The sequence below is a fragment of the Radiomyces spectabilis genome (genome assembly GCF_025331425.1).
Source record: "Radiomyces spectabilis strain NRRL 2753 chromosome Unknown BYT42scaffold_4, whole genome shotgun sequence".
Lineage (NCBI taxonomy): Eukaryota > Fungi > Mucoromycota > Mucoromycetes > Mucorales > Radiomycetaceae > Radiomyces > Radiomyces spectabilis.
Genome location: NW_026251929.1, coordinates 1534034 through 1550371, shown reverse-complemented (window position 1 = coordinate 1550371; position 16338 = coordinate 1534034). Strand labels below are relative to the sequence as shown.

General features: G+C 41.5%; 5 protein-coding genes across 5 annotated transcripts; 1 reads left to right on the top strand and 4 right to left on the bottom strand.

Annotated features, from left to right (window-relative positions):
- The first annotated feature begins 328 nt into the window (after window positions 1-328).
- On the top strand, window positions 329-5963 carry BYT42DRAFT_563498 (P-loop containing nucleoside triphosphate hydrolase protein). The gene is made up of 30 exons (XM_051567601.1): window positions 329-608; window positions 669-1043; window positions 1110-1221; window positions 1288-1378; window positions 1437-1533; window positions 1588-1678; window positions 1732-1856; window positions 1939-2049; window positions 2107-2143; window positions 2216-2307; window positions 2378-2424; window positions 2511-2565; window positions 2674-2726; window positions 2809-2858; window positions 2920-3185; window positions 3255-3404; window positions 3475-3576; window positions 3645-3734; window positions 3798-3854; window positions 3921-4025; window positions 4088-4211; window positions 4279-4488; window positions 4561-4647; window positions 4702-4803; window positions 4877-4909; window positions 4971-5131; window positions 5199-5376; window positions 5445-5521; window positions 5583-5649; window positions 5713-5963. Exons 1-30 carry the CDS (start codon window positions 471-473, stop codon window positions 5910-5912), a joined length of 3483 nt encoding a protein of 1160 aa, XP_051425425.1. The 5' UTR covers window positions 329-470; the 3' UTR covers window positions 5913-5963.
- On the bottom strand, window positions 5942-7096 carry BYT42DRAFT_563495 (V-ATPase proteolipid subunit C-like domain-containing protein). Its single transcript, XM_051567600.1, has 7 exons — window positions 6934-7096; window positions 6852-6864; window positions 6677-6759; window positions 6505-6580; window positions 6398-6428; window positions 6243-6327; window positions 5942-6160 (listed from the first exon to the last, which is right to left on the bottom strand). Exons 1-7 carry the CDS (start codon window positions 6997-6999, stop codon window positions 6020-6022), a joined length of 495 nt encoding a protein of 164 aa, XP_051425424.1. The 5' UTR covers window positions 7000-7096; the 3' UTR covers window positions 5942-6019.
- A 1101-nt stretch (window positions 7097-8197) lies between these two features.
- Window positions 8198-8522, bottom strand: BYT42DRAFT_612415 (uncharacterized protein; the record flags this gene model as incomplete). Its single annotated transcript, XM_051571626.1, has 2 exons — window positions 8198-8310; window positions 8369-8522. 2 exons carry the CDS (start codon window positions 8520-8522, stop codon window positions 8198-8200), a joined length of 267 nt encoding a protein of 88 aa, XP_051425423.1.
- An 866-nt stretch (window positions 8523-9388) lies between these two features.
- Window positions 9389-9650, bottom strand: BYT42DRAFT_612414 (uncharacterized protein; the record flags this gene model as incomplete). Its single annotated transcript, XM_051571625.1, has 2 exons — window positions 9389-9486; window positions 9545-9650. The coding sequence occupies 2 exons, from the start codon at window positions 9648-9650 to the stop codon at window positions 9389-9391; spliced, it is 204 nt and encodes a 67-aa protein (XP_051425422.1).
- A 4494-nt stretch (window positions 9651-14144) lies between these two features.
- Window positions 14145-14406, bottom strand: BYT42DRAFT_612413 (uncharacterized protein; the record flags this gene model as incomplete). Its single annotated transcript, XM_051571624.1, has 2 exons — window positions 14145-14245; window positions 14301-14406. 2 exons carry the CDS (start codon window positions 14404-14406, stop codon window positions 14145-14147), a joined length of 207 nt encoding a protein of 68 aa, XP_051425421.1.
- Window positions 14407-16338: the final 1932 nt, after the last annotated feature.

Below are 16338 nucleotides of genomic sequence, written 5' to 3'. Positions count from 1 at the left end.
TCAACGGAAAAAATGCTTCAACCCTTGACACTTGCTTCGTTTTCATGTCAATATTGAATCAGAACAACCGAAAAGGTATCCCATCGTTTCTTCTCAACTTATGCTTAGATGAACCGCTTTGCTCTGGCGAGGTCCATGTGAGTGTACTGCAATTGACGTGGGCGAGCGACATCCTTGCTTGGTCGATGGATCATAGATCATACTTTGTTTATTAGCATATGTATATGTTATTTATATACATCTATCGCAATGGATCATAATAAAATAAAAAACTTGGCATGGTTTATATATGTGCCTCTTTTGTAGTTGAGCAAGTTGTACAGATACAGTTTCCCTGGATCTGTCTTGGTTTTTATTTTATTTCGCATAATGCTGAATTTTGATTTGCCGACAGTGCCAAAGCATCCACTGCGCTAGTCGGCGAAAAGGGCGTCACAGGGACGTGGTTGAATCTATGCATTGGATCGACCATGAACAAAGGCGATGGTCATTTCCAGAGACGTAAAAGGCATCGTGAATATATTCCTGACGAACGTTACGACGTTAGTGGACGTCTAGTAAAGAATGAAGCCGCCATCAAGAAAAAGCTTTGGAATCTGAAGGAAATTGTATGTTGAGGACATTTTAAGTCAACTTATGGATTAGACGACTGACAGGCAGCGATCTAGTTAGCCGATCCTGTCAAACGAGAAAAGTCCTTGAAAGAAGCACAGCAATTTTTGAAAGAGCAGAAACAAAAGAAAGTAGCGGATTTGGACATGGATCGTCCTTGGAGTCAGGAAGCCGACGATCTCTTCTTCTCGAAACGAAAGCAAGGCTTGGCCGCTTGGGTGATTCCCGGAAGGTCACCTATTTACTACGAATTCGAAACCTTCTTTACCAAGCTAAAGCAGAGTATTCAAGCCGATGACGCCTCGTCTTCCCGACCAACCCGTTCGCCCATGTCTATCCAACGCGAAGGCGAATTGTTACGCCATGCACTCATCTTGTTCCAGGATTTCCAACGTCGAAAAACGACCTCACTGAAAGAGAAACTGGAAAAAGTATACACCTCTTATCGATATATCGTTTGATCCAACTCTATTTTCTTATTCTCTTCTCATATTCAGAATCGTGCAGCTTTGCCCATCACTCCTTTTGCGAATGCTATCGTGCAGACTTTACGACAACATCGAGTGCTATTGATTGCCGGTGATACGGGCTGCGGCAAAAGTACACAAGGTAACCATTCAAACGCCCCTCTGTCGAAACATGACACATTGTACTAAAATATGAGTGCATGTTAAGTGCCCCAAATTTTGCTCAAAGCCGGTTTTCGAAAAATCGCCTGTACCCAACCACGACGCATTGCATGTTCCTCCCTTGCTAAACGTGTCAGGTAAATTTTTTTGATGGAGAGGTTAGAAACTGAAAGTTTTATGAACCCTATGTTCTAGCTATGAGACGCTCAACGAATATGGTTCGGAAATTGCATATCAAGTGCGTTTTGAAGGCACTAAAACCAACCGTACACGCATTCTCTTTTTGACCGAGGTAAGCTCGGATATTTAGCGTGCTATTGAGCAGTTATCAACCGTGAATGGGTAGGGGCTACTTTTGCGTCAATACACAAGTGATGATACATTATCTATGTATGATGTGATTGTCGTGGACGAAGTACACGAGCGTCATATGATGGGTACGCGATGCTTCCACTGCTACTTACACCGGCAACTGATCTGTCTTGGCTAGGTGACTTCTTGTTGGCATTGCTGAAACGACTGATCAAATCGCGTCCGAATATCTATATTGTGCTTATGAGTGCCACTATCAACGCTGAGCTCTTTGCACGCTATTTTGATGCACCTACCCTTGTTGTAAGTCTTTGTCTATTATTCATCGTAATGCCTGGATCCCGTGACTATTTTTTGCCTGGGTATTCACGTGTCATGCATGTAGGTTCCCGGAAAAATGTACCATGTGAAAATCAACTACTGGCCTTCGCGACATGAAGACAAACGTCTGATTGATGACGCCGCTTATCAACGTCGTCAAGAGGCAGCTGTCAAAGTAGGTACTGGATTTGACATCTGAGCTATACCTCGCAGTTCTCATCACACCTTTTAGGAATCTATTCCCAGCAAATCCGAACGTATCGATGCAGGTGAAAATCAGAACACGAACTCGTCTTGTTTTCACAGCTTTCCTAACCGCCATCGTGTCAATTTTTTTTCAGGCCCCTTCCTCAAAGTGCTAGAGTATATCGATCAATCGGTGCCTGTCACCGAACGAGGCGATTTACTGATATTCATGTCCGGCATCAACGAGGTATAAAAAAAGACCAAGTGGCTGTATTACATCGATTTGGGTTTTGATCCTATTAAATACCCTTTCTCAGATATCGGATCTGGCGGAAGAGCTTAAACAATATGCAAATCACAACAAGTAGGGCCCGACTTCTTTTTTTTTTATTTTCATTTCATGGCAGCTACCGGTCAATTAATTGTGTTATTCTTGTTACAAATGAATAGGAAATGGATTATTTTGATGCTTCATTCGTCGCTCTCGGTGGATGATCAGGAAAAGGTAACTTGCAAGATTTTTAATGCTCATTGAAAAAAGGACATTGGTCGTGACCAAAAAAAAAAAAAAAAAAAAAAAAAAAAAAAAAAAATTGCCATGGTAAAAAACTAGGTCTTCGATATGCCTCCAGAAGGTGTACGCAAATGTATTATTAGCTCAAATATGTAAGTGCGGAACTTTTTATCGATCAGGGTAGATTGCATTACCGTATTTTACTTACAAATGACGAAATACTTCAACTGGCAGTGCTGAGACGAGTATTACAATTGATGGCATTCGGTTTATTATTGATTCTGGTAAGCGATACAGGATTGGGATACAAGAGAAGAATAGGATGTGAACAAAGCGCTTTCACAGGCAAAGTCAAAGAGTTGAGTCATGATGCCATGTCCAACATGAGCAAGTTGTCGGAATTTTGGATTTCCAAAGCAAGTGCCACCCAGCGAACTGGTCGTGCTGGACGTACGGGTCCTGGTGAATGCTTTCGATTTTACAGCGAAAACGAATTCAATCATTTGAATGATTTCGCCGTTCCGGAAATCCAACGAGCTCCGCTGGAACCACTGTTACTTCAGATCTTGGCAATGAATCTCGGCGATCCACATCAATTTGACTATATCGAGGTGGGTGGTCTCTTTATAGAAACAATGATGGTCCACCAAGGTACTTATTATCACACTGTTGTGTTGAAGGCTCCCTCGGAAGATGCCTTGAATGGTTCTATGGATTTTCTGCAAAATATTGGAGCCGTGAGTGCCGCAGGCAATATCACGACCTTGGGCTCGGTGCTGGCCGATCTTCCAGTAGATGCGATTATCGGCAAAATGCTGATCATGGCCACCGTAAGTATTCTCGCGGAACTTTTGTATAAAAGTGCCTTTTTTTCTGACATTTCATATAATCGGGTTGTAGATATTTAATGTGATTGATCCGGTCATCACCATAGCGGCCGGTATGAGTGTTCAATCACCATTTACCCGCATAGCACCGAATTCCAACCCTCGAATTCTGGAAGTAAGAATGATCCGAAAACGAAACGATACCCATGAAAGATTACTCGATATGTTAACGATAAAATGTAGAATCGAAGGACCTTGTACTCTCACCATGGCGATCCCTTCACGTTGTTGAATCTATGGCAAGCTTGGCTTACTGCAAAAGAGGATCGAAAGGTAATTCGACGCATATTTTTCGGCAGCGAAAAGAGGATTACATTTCACACTCTTTTTGCACAGCATTCATCGCGATCATGGTGTCGTACGCATGGTGTGGAGGAACAACGCATGTACGAGGTAGGCCACATTTTGTGCGGAAAAAGAGGCGAAAGGAAAATACATTGGTAATAAAGAAATCAATAGATTGCGAAAATTCGTCGCCAATTTGAAAAGGTTTTGAATGATTTTCAGCCGGGACTTTTGGAATCTCTGAAAAACAAAGCAGAAGGCTCCGATGATAGCGAAGAAGTAAGACACAGACGGGCAGATGGACAGAAGGTACGGGAAAGTGAGGCTCATTATGCGAACAGGAAGCCGATCGCTTGAAGCGACAGCAGACCCGGGAACTGCTCCGTAGAGAGCGGTATGGGCAACGCAGTAGTAAAAAACGACGTGTGTTGGAATTCGAGTATGAAGGGCAGGAGGATTGGCAAAGTATGGCAAAACAATCATGTGTAAAAAGCTGGGCAGTTTTTCTAAGACGAAGCAAACTTATGCTTAGTGGAGCGAGAAGATAAGACGGATATCCGAGATTTGGAATTCTCTTTGGCCAACAATATCAAGCGACTGAAATCAAGGACAACCGAGCTGTCGGCCCGCGATATTGAGCTTGTCAAGCTCATTTTATGCTCGGCATTATATCCACAACTGGCCGTCGGTGATGAACATAATCCGTATCGCAAAAGTAACGAAATCCTCTTTCACACTCCAGGTAAAAGACAATGGAAAACACGATCCGATTACTTTTTTCTAGTTTGCTGAAAGGTTGAGGTTCATTTGGTAGTGAAAAACTTTTTATCGCTTCATCCAACCAGCGTACTTGCTGCATGTCCTAATTTGGTTCAAGGCGTCGGCGAGAATATGCGAAAAGGTACGAAATCGAATACGCCGTGTATCTAATATTTTTTTAACCATTGGTGCGTAGATGATATTGATGTAGAGCAGGCCATGTATCATCAACTGTTATGCTATTTGCAATTACTGGAGACAACAAAGCCATTCATGCTTAATATCACCCGTGTTCCAGGTACAGCTGCCACAGCCATCATTTCATTTATTAAACAGAACGATGAACCTCATTTCTTACTTCATTTTCCTAGGCATTCATGTTCTGTTATTGTTTGCTCGACACAGTAAGTGAATCTTGCTGATGGAAAAAATATCTCGACAATGTCCCTAACCTGGTGTTCCTAGTTGATACCAACGCCGATTGCAGTGTGCTGATCATCGATTCGTACTATATGGTGAAATTCCGTACCGTCCAGGTCGCCAACTATGTGCTGTGGCTTGCACACAAGCTACGCAGCAGGTGGCATGATCTTCTCAATCGCAAACTAACGCGCGGCACTGGCCAGGTATTGTCAACTTTTGTTCATAAAAGTTAAGTCTGAAGTACAATGATTGACTGATGCATAATCTTAGCTGGCTCATGAATTCTCAGAAAATGAAATCATTTCTCCATCCATACGTGCGGATTTGCCGCCGGCACTGCAAGACATATTGTCCTATGAAGAGGAACGAGCACATACTAAGGCCAAGCACGATATGTGGACGCCTGCAGTTGAGGCGGCCTATCAAGCGGATGTCGCGTCCCTGACAAGTAAACTAACACATACATTCATATGTTACTCATATACTGACTGCTATCTAAATTTCTTGTGTCTTCAGGGAGTCTGGTGGATTTCATGGAAACAGCCATATCGGCCGAGTTTCGTATGGCGAAATCATCGGAACTACTGAAATTGGTAACTTTGCAACATCCTCGCCAACGCCTGACCAGAAAGACTGACACTGTGTTTCTTACAGTATCCAAAATATAAGGCTCCTCCTTCCGAAGAACAACACTTACCGAGAACTTGGAATGCGGCAGATGGTAAGACAGGGGGAGATAAATCCATGCGCCTATTGTAACTGTTAACGCTGTATATTTCTCTAGTGGTGCGTACGGGGATTCAAGTTACGACGACGATCTGCTACAACGCCCTGGATGCTCCATCGTGTGCGTTCAGTACTCCCGAGCAAATGGAACAGTTGCCAGCCGGGGTGAAAATGTACTGGCACTGCAACAATTGTGATTCGACATTTTCCATGACACGTAACGACATACTAAAGCATCTAAGTGAATGTGGACAATAAAAAAAAAGGGAATCTTGTAAAATATAAAACGGGATATATTGGCTGATTTTATTCCATAATAGCAAGATCAGAAAAAGGCACATGTTTATCGGTATTTACATGATCCATCAGCCGCAAATGTCATTGTTAGCCTTTGCGTTCAAAATCAGTGCCACAATCAGGCCGTAAAGACCGAGCACTTCGGCGAAAATAAGAATCAGAACCATGGTCACAAACAATCGATTCTCTCGTGCATAACCACGCACGCACTACAACCATCACCGTCATCAATCAATCAATTAGTCACTGGCTCCTGTCATACCGGTTTCTTTCATTCAGTCAAAAACTTACATAATCACCAACGATACCAATAGCATATCCTGCAGCTAAACCACCAACACCGACCGATAAACCGGCACCAAGCGCAATGAATCCTCTACATAACAAGAACGGTTATCTCATATGCACAATTAAGACGCCTTCCATCCGACGCTTGTGATATTTACGAGTAAAGCGAATAGCCCGATGTGGGTGACACTAAAGAAACAAGATAGGGTTCAGTGAGTGTTTTGTTACTGTTGGTGCAAACCCTCCAAAACGCGAAAATACGTACTTTGACCGGCGAGAAGAACCGCCACTACAAGACCATAGACAGCAATAATACCACTCATGACTACGGGAATCAATGACTATAAAAAATGGGGTCCATGTACAAGGCATGGTAAGCAAAAGAAGAAAAAGAGAGCTGGCAAAAGACGACGGTTTCTATCGTTACGGGATCGTACCTTCATGACGAGTTCAGGACGGAAGGAACCAATACCAGCGATACCGATACCAGCTTTTGATGTACCATATGCTGCTCCTAAGGCTGTAACAGGCAAAGAAATAACAATATTAGAATGCGTGACATTGACACCATGCGCCTGGTAAAACACCAGACCGTGCTGCAATAATGCGTACAGCTGAAAGCCATCTAATTGCAAAGGTAAAATTAGAGTTGTGAACGAGAGGAACCATGGGTTAATGGGAACATGTTGCTTACTGCGGCAAAGACACCGGCAAAACCAAAGAAAGGTGCATATGTTGGGCAGTATTCAGCGGGATCCATGACGGGAGAGTTTCAAGAGAAAAGGGAGCCACACCGAGGTCGCTCGTCGCCTTGGAGCGTTTCCAATTGAAATGCCGATGAAACAGCTTGCTTCATCCAAAAAAAAAAAGCGTGACGTATGATGGTGAACGAACTTTGTTTTCGTTTGCCTTTATCATCTCTACTCTTTGCTCAAACCGGACGACCATACTCATAGTTCGCTGCATAGCCGTAACGGTCGCCATTCGAACGACGTTTTTGTTCAGTGCCGTTGCCTATTAAGACATTGACGTTGGTGAACTTGCAACTCTCTTTTCTTCTTTTTTTTGTTCATTGCGTATTGAGCCGCTGCGAAAATGAGAATGAATGAACGAACGAAGAATTGATGATGTATGTCCCGCTGTTATACAATAGATAATGATACAAAAAGATATTGCCTCTGATGGCCTTTTATACAACCTAGAGGGAAAATGGACTACTGAGCTAGATGTTTTTCTATGTTGTCGCTTTTTATTTTAACATGTCGCCGTGAATGATCAATGCTACAGCACTGTATTCGCACAACATCAAGGAAGATAAGCCCCACCTTTTACTGTACGAAACAGCAGATCTGTAGACAAAGAAATGTGTTCTTGCTACAGAGGCAAATGCGATCTGTCTGTTGAGCCTCTTACTCGTACTCTTCATTCGCCTCTTTGTTTATCTCTGCAGAACACCGCCTGTCGTATCACTGCTGCGAAAATACTGAAGGAGCGAAGCATTTTCAACAGGAAACTATCTAAGGTTGCTTCGGGATTTGTTTCGCTCGTTGGCGACGGTCCGTCAAAGATCTCGTCTAGCATCTATTGCCATAGCGAATGCACAGACAGACCATCTGTGGTTTCCATCAGAAATCAACAAATATTTTTATCCACCTTGTGGACTCCTTCGATTTGTATCAATGTGTATAACGTTCTTCGCGGAGGGCATGTCAATCATAAAACAGCTGATATTTTTCAGAATACAATAAATATCATCTTACTTGCTACGATGTATAGCACAGTAGTATAGGCATTGTTCAAACTTAAACTCACAAACACTATCCATTAAGTGGGGAAAATAACATGAAAGAGGATTGCTTTTATTAGCAGCATATCATCAAACAGCATGGTTAAAAGAAAGCAATGGCGCCCATTGGATGAATCACTCTCTTTTTGGAATTTTTCATGTTCCAAAGCCGTTAATTTCTATTTATGTAACAGTTTTCGGAACAAATAATGATATCGCAAGCTCCCCAGTCGCAACCCAATTGTTTTTGACGAACCTCGTCTTCCGAAATTCCCATAATGTAGGCTAAGTTATTTGAGTCAATACTTAGTCTAAGGTATCATAACATAATGCTATTTGTTACCAATGTCGGCAGTGATCTTGCAGTTAGACAAGTTATCAACGCTGCACTCGAGGTTGTTGGAAGCCTTCTCGTTGGCTTCCTTGGCAAGAGGTCCACCACCCATCACGGCGGAAGCAGCAAAGACTACAAAGATGACTGGTGTAAAGAACTTCATGGTAAACTCGACAGACGCTGTTGCTAATTATATCGTGCAAAAGGCTTCATTTTTATAGTAGCTTTTTATTATCGATCCGTCGCAGTACCCGCAAATTTATTATGCATTAACAAAACTTGTGTAAATGGAACTCTTTTGAACATGCTTAATCTAAGAAAGCTGGCTTAAAATGGTTCTTCCATGCGGTATTGAATACGGAAGTTTATATCTAACCCGTATTACATGTCTCCTCTGGTCTGGTATAATCGGCAATACTGTATGTGGCATGAAAAGATTTCGCAATCCGGCATTAATGCGATGGTCGTTTTTGCCGAAATTCCTGCAATGCCTTGCTATGAGCTGGTCATCCAAAGAGCAGGCAAAACTCAAACAGGTGATGCTGAAAGCTATAGAGAAGGGACGTGTATTTTCGGAGGCAAATGCGAAATCATGGTTCGTATACACAAAAAGATTCCCATTCCTGATTTCATTCCATCGGCACAATCTGCAGGCGCTAGAAGTTTTCTCTTTTCGTTTTATTGATATCCCCTATACAAGGAACTATCATATCAGCTAAATTGTTGAGTTCATCATATACACCATTGATTACAATGTTCTGCGCGGAGGAGGCAAAATTAGGCATGCCAATGATAGAGCAGCTGATATTTTTTATAATGCAATAAAGCTAAGATTATCTTATAGTTGTTGGGACGTAATATAAGACATTGGTCAAATTTGAAGTTACAAACACTACCATTAATTGGACGGAAATAACATAAAAGCTCATTGCTTTTATTATTACAAGATTACCAATCCAACAGGAGCAGAAATAATGGCTCCACTGAGGTGAAATACTTTCTTTCGTTGGAATTTTTCATGGCCTAGTTCTAACAGTTTTGTGGACAATAGAACGGATGGCAAATTCCCACGTCGCAGCCGGCTTGTTTTTGACGCACTTCGGCTTCTGAAATGCCCATAACTGTGGCTAGGTAATTTGAGTCAGCAACTTGCTTGAAGTATCATATCCTAATGATACTCCTTACCAGTTTCGGTTGTGGAAGCTTTCTCGTCGACTTCCTTAGCAATAGATCTAGCCATCACGGCGGAAGCAGCAAAGACAACAAAGATGATAGGTGTAAAGAACTTCATGGCAGGCTTGAAAGATGTTGTTGACTATATCGTAAAGAAATACTTATATTTATACTATTTTTCTATTAGCCATGATTTATCCGTTATAGTACCAGCAAAAATTGAAGGTAATAAATCATGTGTAGGGAACTCTCTAGCGCACGCTTAATGTAAGAAACCTGGCATAAAACGGCTCTTCCTACGGCATTGAATACGGCAATTATACGGAGCTATGCTATTGTATTTCGGCATAATACATGTCTGCTCTTATCTGCGCTTGTTCTGCGATATGTGGCATGAAAAGGTCTCTGAAAGCGGTATTCAATGCGGTGGTCTTTTTTGCGAATTTCTATAATGGCTTGCTACGGGCTACTGTAGTCATCCAAGGAGCAGGCGAAACTTTAAATCGGATGGATGTTAAAAACAATGAAAATGGGCGCGTGTTTTCAGGGCAATTGGAAAATTATGGTTCGTACCCACAAAAAAGCTCCATTCCTGATTTCATTCAATATTAGTGGCACAATCAGCTTTTATTACTGGAAAATAACTGATTCAAAGAAGAAGCAAACAATAGCCCACAATGTAAAGATTATTATTTTAGCTATTTCCTCTCCCTTTTAAAAGCATAATCTCTAAGAGGAGTCAAACACAGTACATCACACAGACCGCTTTGTCTGAGAGAGACTTCGCTTCTGTAACGCTCGCGTGACAGTGGCTAAACCGATTTAGCTATCACCAGTTCGATTTGAGATATTTTTCTGCTACTATATTTGTTCCAAATTTTGACGCAGACTTGCAGTAGAGTGCATTATGTTATATGCACATTCGGCATTACGAAACTTTCTCATCGACTTGCCTGATAATATGTCTACCCACCATTATGATAGCATCAAAGAATATATCGACCTCTGTTGAAGGAATTTCCCGTTGAGCTCATAGAAGTTTGTTGTTCGTATCATCAAGGACTTATTTCAAGGTTTTCTATCAAGATATTGCGCAATGATACATGAGTAATGATGTCTGTAACAGGACAGGCCTAACCATGCTGATAGGGGGAAAGTTGGACTTGAATCAGCGGTTCCATCCGGCATACATGCCTATCAATTGATATAGGTTACGCCTCGGCATGGCGTATTTCCTTGTCTGTTCTATGTCTGATTGGCATAAAATATTTCAGAGAACAGGCATTCAATGGTAGACCGCGACCATGCATGACCAATCCGTTGTGATGAATCGTTTGATGTTTCAAAACTTCTGTTAATTTGGTAATAAGTTCAAACAAATATTGTGCCAACACAACGGGGTATGGCTTGTCAAAGAAAGGAACCCCTCCAATAGTTACAGTACCTAGATGAAAGCGAAGGCAATACCAATTTTAGGTGCAATCTTCGCCACTGGTTTGATTAATGCCAGCTTGGAGACTTTCAAAAGTTATCAAACAGCTTAGAAGCCCAATTGTTGGTTATACTGTAGCACAAGAACAGTGACAGGCATTATCTAACTTTTTTGCTTATAAACTTTGTAGGAAACGGGGCACATATCTACCGTCAATGATGAACCCTCTAGAACCAAAACTGTTCGAATTTTCCGTGTCCACAATGTCCAATCCAAACCCCACCAGATTCGCGCAACAACAAGACAAACCCCACTTTTTACTGTACGAAGCAGTAGATCTGTTGACAAAAAAATGTGTTCTGATACCGAGGCAACTGCGACGTTGAACCACTTACTAGCAATCACTATTGGCTGCATTTCGGCTGTCATCTGCAGAACAGCACCTGTCTCATTTGCTGCGAAAATATTCAAGGAGCGAAGTCCCGGACGACTCCAAATTTTGCTATGTTTGTCGCACCATGATACACAAGGTGAGTTATAAAATTAAACCAGAAGGAAACTATCTAGAGGTTGCTTCGGATTTATTTCGCTCTTGGGGACGGTCCTTCAAGGGTCTCAACCGTGTGCATCTTCAGCCGTAGCGAATGTATAGACAGTTTACCTGTGGTTTCCATCAGAAATTAATATGTTTTCTTCACATTGCTTACTCTTTCGTTTTGTATCAATGTTTACAATGGTCTTGGCGAAGTGAGCCGAAATTAGGCGTGTCAATGATAGAGCAGCTGATATTTTTTATAATGCAATAAAGCTAAGATTATCTTATAGTTGTTGGGACGTAATATAAGACATTGGTCAAATTTGAAGTTACAAACACTACCATTAATTGGACGGAAATAACATAAAAGCTCATTGCTTTTATTATTACAAGATTACCAATCCAACAGGAGAAGAAATAATGGCTCCACTGAGCTGAAATACTTTCTTTCGTTGGAATTTTTTATGCTAGTTCTTACAGTTTTGTGGACAATAGAACGGATGGCAAACTCCCACGTCGCAGCCGGCTTGTTTTTGACGCACTTCGGCTTCTGAAATGCCTATAACATTCGCTAGGTAATTTGAGTCAGAAACTTATCCTGAAGTTTCATATTATAATGCTATTTGTTACCAAGTTCGGCAGTGGTCTTGCAGTTCGACAAGCTATCGATACTGCATACGAGGTTGCTTGAAGCTTTGTCGTTGGCATCCTTGGTAATAGGTCCAGCCAGTTATGGAGGAAGCAGCAAAGACTACAAGAATGATTGGTGTAAAGGATTCATGGTAAGCTGTAAAGTTGCTGTTAATCATATCGAGTAAAAGGCTTCACTTCATAGCTATTTTCCATTACCGATCCGTCATAGAACCCGCAAATTTGATTCGTGACCAATATTGTGTAATGGAACTATCGTAAACAGCTTCATGCGCGAAAGCTTGGATGAAACGGTTCTTCCATTCGGCATTGTTACGGCAGTTTATATTTAACGGCGAAATTATGCCTCGGCATAACATATGTCGCTCTGATCTGTGTTGTTCTGCAATATGTATACATAGTATGAAAGTTTTCCCAAGACCGGCATTCAATGCGGCGATCGTTTTTGCCGAATTCCTGCAATGCCTTTCTACGGACTAGTCGTTAAAAGAGCAGGCAAAAATAAAAACCCAAGCTATGCTAAAAGCAATGAAGAAGGGGCGTGTGCTTTCGGAGGCAGTTGGGAGGTCACAATTCGTATACACACAAGAATCCCTGCTAATATCATTCAATGTTAAATCGGCACACTCAGCATAGCCGATAGAATTTTTCATTGCGTTTTGTTGATATCCCCCCGTACAAGGAAGTATAATAAAGCTAAAGAATGCTTCATTTGCACACAGCATTTTTTTTCATTGAATAAAATTAGAAGTTTGTCGTACAGAAACATCAGCTTATATCACTGGGGAACAACTGCTCAAAGAAGAAGCAAACGATATTCCATAAGGTGAAGATTAATGATGCTGCCATTTCCTTACTGTTATTATAAATATAATTTACAAAAATGCGGCAAACAATACAATACACAGATTGCTGTGCCTTTACGAGGCTCTACTTCTGTAATGCCTACTACAGAGCGTAAATTGTTAAAATTGCTTTAGTTACTAGCAGGTTAATTTGTACCGAGATTGTTTGATTCGCGAAAGGAGGAACTAGTCGCGTTAACGAGTTCGGCCGTTGAATAAGCAGAGAGCAGCGTAGAAACGAAAGTTTGCTACGGCCGCAAAGAGAGTATATGACATAATTGAGAATTGCTGGGCTCGTATCGCTTCTAAGCTACGTTGTAAACGAAGCGCACATCTACTGTCGCTGAAGAATATTACAGCGAACGGGGTTGTTTGGATCTTCCGTGCCACCGTGTCCATCGTGTGGAATCCACGGTCCTGCAGAGCAGATTCAAGCAACAACAAGATACGTCCCATCTTTTAACTGTACGGAGCAGCAGATCGGTAGACAATGAAATGTGTTTCTGATACCAAGGTAAATGCAATGTGTCTGTTGAAACCCTTACTTGCGCTCTTCATGTCCATATCCGGTGTCTCTGCAGGCACCGCCTGTGAGATCTGCTGCGAAATATCCAAAGAGCAAGTTCTCGATGGCTCAAATTGTGCTATGATTGTCGCAACAGCAAACGAGGGTGAGCGTTGAAACAAAACCATAGGGAAACTCTCTAATGGTTGCTTTAGGCTTGTTTCGCTCGTTGGGGGACCATCTGTCTTCTATCGCATTAGCGAATGCATGGATAGTCCACTTGTGGTTTCCATCAGAAATCAATAAATATTTTTACTCCACATCGCGTGCTCTTTCGATTTATATCAAGGCTTTCAATCTTCTTGCCAGAGTGAGCCAAATTAGGCATGTCAGTAATAGAGCAGCTGATACTTTTCAGAGTACAATGAGCGTAAATCGGACATCATCTTATATTGCCAGGATGTAGTAAGACATTGGTCACCGTTAGATTCACACACAGTACCATCAAGTTGCACAGAAATAACATAAAAAGGAGTGCTTTTATTATTAGGGCATCACCAATCCAACAAGAGAAGAAAGAAACTAACGGCGCCAAAGGTGGCTTATTCTGTTTGGTTAGAATTCTTCGTGGTCCAAACTGACATCTATAAACCACAATTTTCTGGACAGTTGCTAGTGCAAAATCCAATTTCGCAGAGTAATTGTTTTTGACGAAATTCATCTTCTGAAATGTCCATAACGTTGCCTAAGTTATTTGAGTCAACAACTTGCCCTGAATCATGTTATAATTCTATCATTACCAAACTCGACAATGGAATCTTTCTGGTTAAATTCCTTAGCAATAGGTCTACCCATCACGGCGGAAGCAGCAAAGACTACTAAGATGACTGGTGTAATTGATTTCATGGTAAAATCGACAGATATTGTTGTTAATTATCGTGTAAAAGGCTCCACTTTTATAGCGATTTTTTATTATCCGTCTGTCATTGAACCCGCAAATTTGATGCGTGACGGAACTCTCGTTAACATGCTTAATGCGAGAAATCTAGCATGAAACGGTTCTTCCATGCGGCATTGGATACGGAAGTTTATTACCTAACAATGAAACCTTGCCTCGGCATAATAACACGTGTCTGCTATGGTCCGTGTTTTTACTGCAATTGGTGGCAGGACAAGATCCCGAAATCCGGCATTCAATGCAACAACCGTTTTTGCCGAATTTCTCCAATGCCCTACTACGGGCTAACCATCAAATGAGTAGGCAAAACGAAAACCAGAATATACTGGAAACAATGAAGGGCCATATATTTTTCAGGGACAGTTGGGAAATTGTGGTCCGTATACACAAAGGAATCCTCGTTCGTGATTTCATTCAATGTCAAACCGGCAAAATCAGCGTAGCCGGTAGCCGATATAACCTTTCCTTGTGCCTTGTTGATATCCTCTGTAGAAGGAAACATAAGCTAAAGAATGCCTTGCTCATCGCGCACACCATCGGTTTCTTTTTTATTGAATAAAATTACAAATTTGTCGTACTGTACCTGAACATCATCTTTTATTACTGGGGAACAACCTACCAAAGAAGAAGCAAGCGATAGTCCATAAGGTAAGACTCAGTACTTTAGCTATTCCTCTGCGTTTATCAATAACATAATCACAAAAATGGCGGCAAACCCAGTATATCACACAGATGACTCTGTAATGCTCGTGACAGAGGTCAACCGTTTTAATTATCAGCAGTTTGGATTTGAGATAATTTTTTATCGAAAACTTCATCATTGACTTACCTCACACCATGATGGTAGCACCAAAGGATACATAGATCACTTTTGTAAGGATTTCACATTGAGTTTGTAAATATATTGTTCGATTGTATCATCAGGACGTACTTTTACAAGGTCTTCTATCGGGTATAGCTATCTGGCATTGTGCTCGCAAGCTAATACATGCATGTCAATCAGCAGGCGCTCAGCTTACAAGTTGAGCTGGTGATGGCGAACAAGCAATTATAATGGAAACCAGCACAGAGGATGGGTTCGCTGGCTCACCAAATCTCCTGTCTGTTCAGCTGTTTCCGTTCCAATCTTATGCCATTTGGCGCGCAAGTTGCATTACAATCTGTTTCCTCGAAACAACAGGCAAATGACCGTTCATGATCACGCCATAAAACCAGGAAAATGGGTTAGCTATGATCCGCTACAGCCTAAGTATAATGTAAATGGCCAAGGTATGGACACAGAAAATAAAGAAGCTCTTTTTATTATATGTTTGTGTTATATATAAAGAAAGGCCGATTTAAAGAAACTAATTTATGTTGACTAGGTCCAATATGTCTTGTAACATTTTATCTAAGGCATTTTGAATAAAAAGCACGTAAAGTAGTAGTTTTATGTAAGCACAAGAGATTCTGAAGCACATGCAAACTTGGAAACCTGATTACTTTTATTTGGCAGTCCTGCAGGCCGAGCTGCCAGCATAAAATATGAGTATTTTTTTCGATGGCCATTTGTAGATCCCAAGAGTGGTCGTTATCTGCAACTTTGAGCTATTCCAGAAATTCGGTGCAAGCACATGTCTAGGCGACGGTCACTCATTAAATAAAGTAATGATCATCACCATGTACTGTGAAACAACTTGAAATGCCGCTGTGAGCTTGTTATCAAAGGCGTCGAGAAAGTTACTCTGTGAACGATAGACAGTATCATGACAGCCGTGTAACATTGCAATGGTTCACTGGAACAGCGTGTGCCCATTATGGAAACAGCGTGCTATAAATCTATTTTTAGTTCCAGCAGCATCGTTACATCAGTGGCATCCCCTTTGATTGAGGCTACAGCA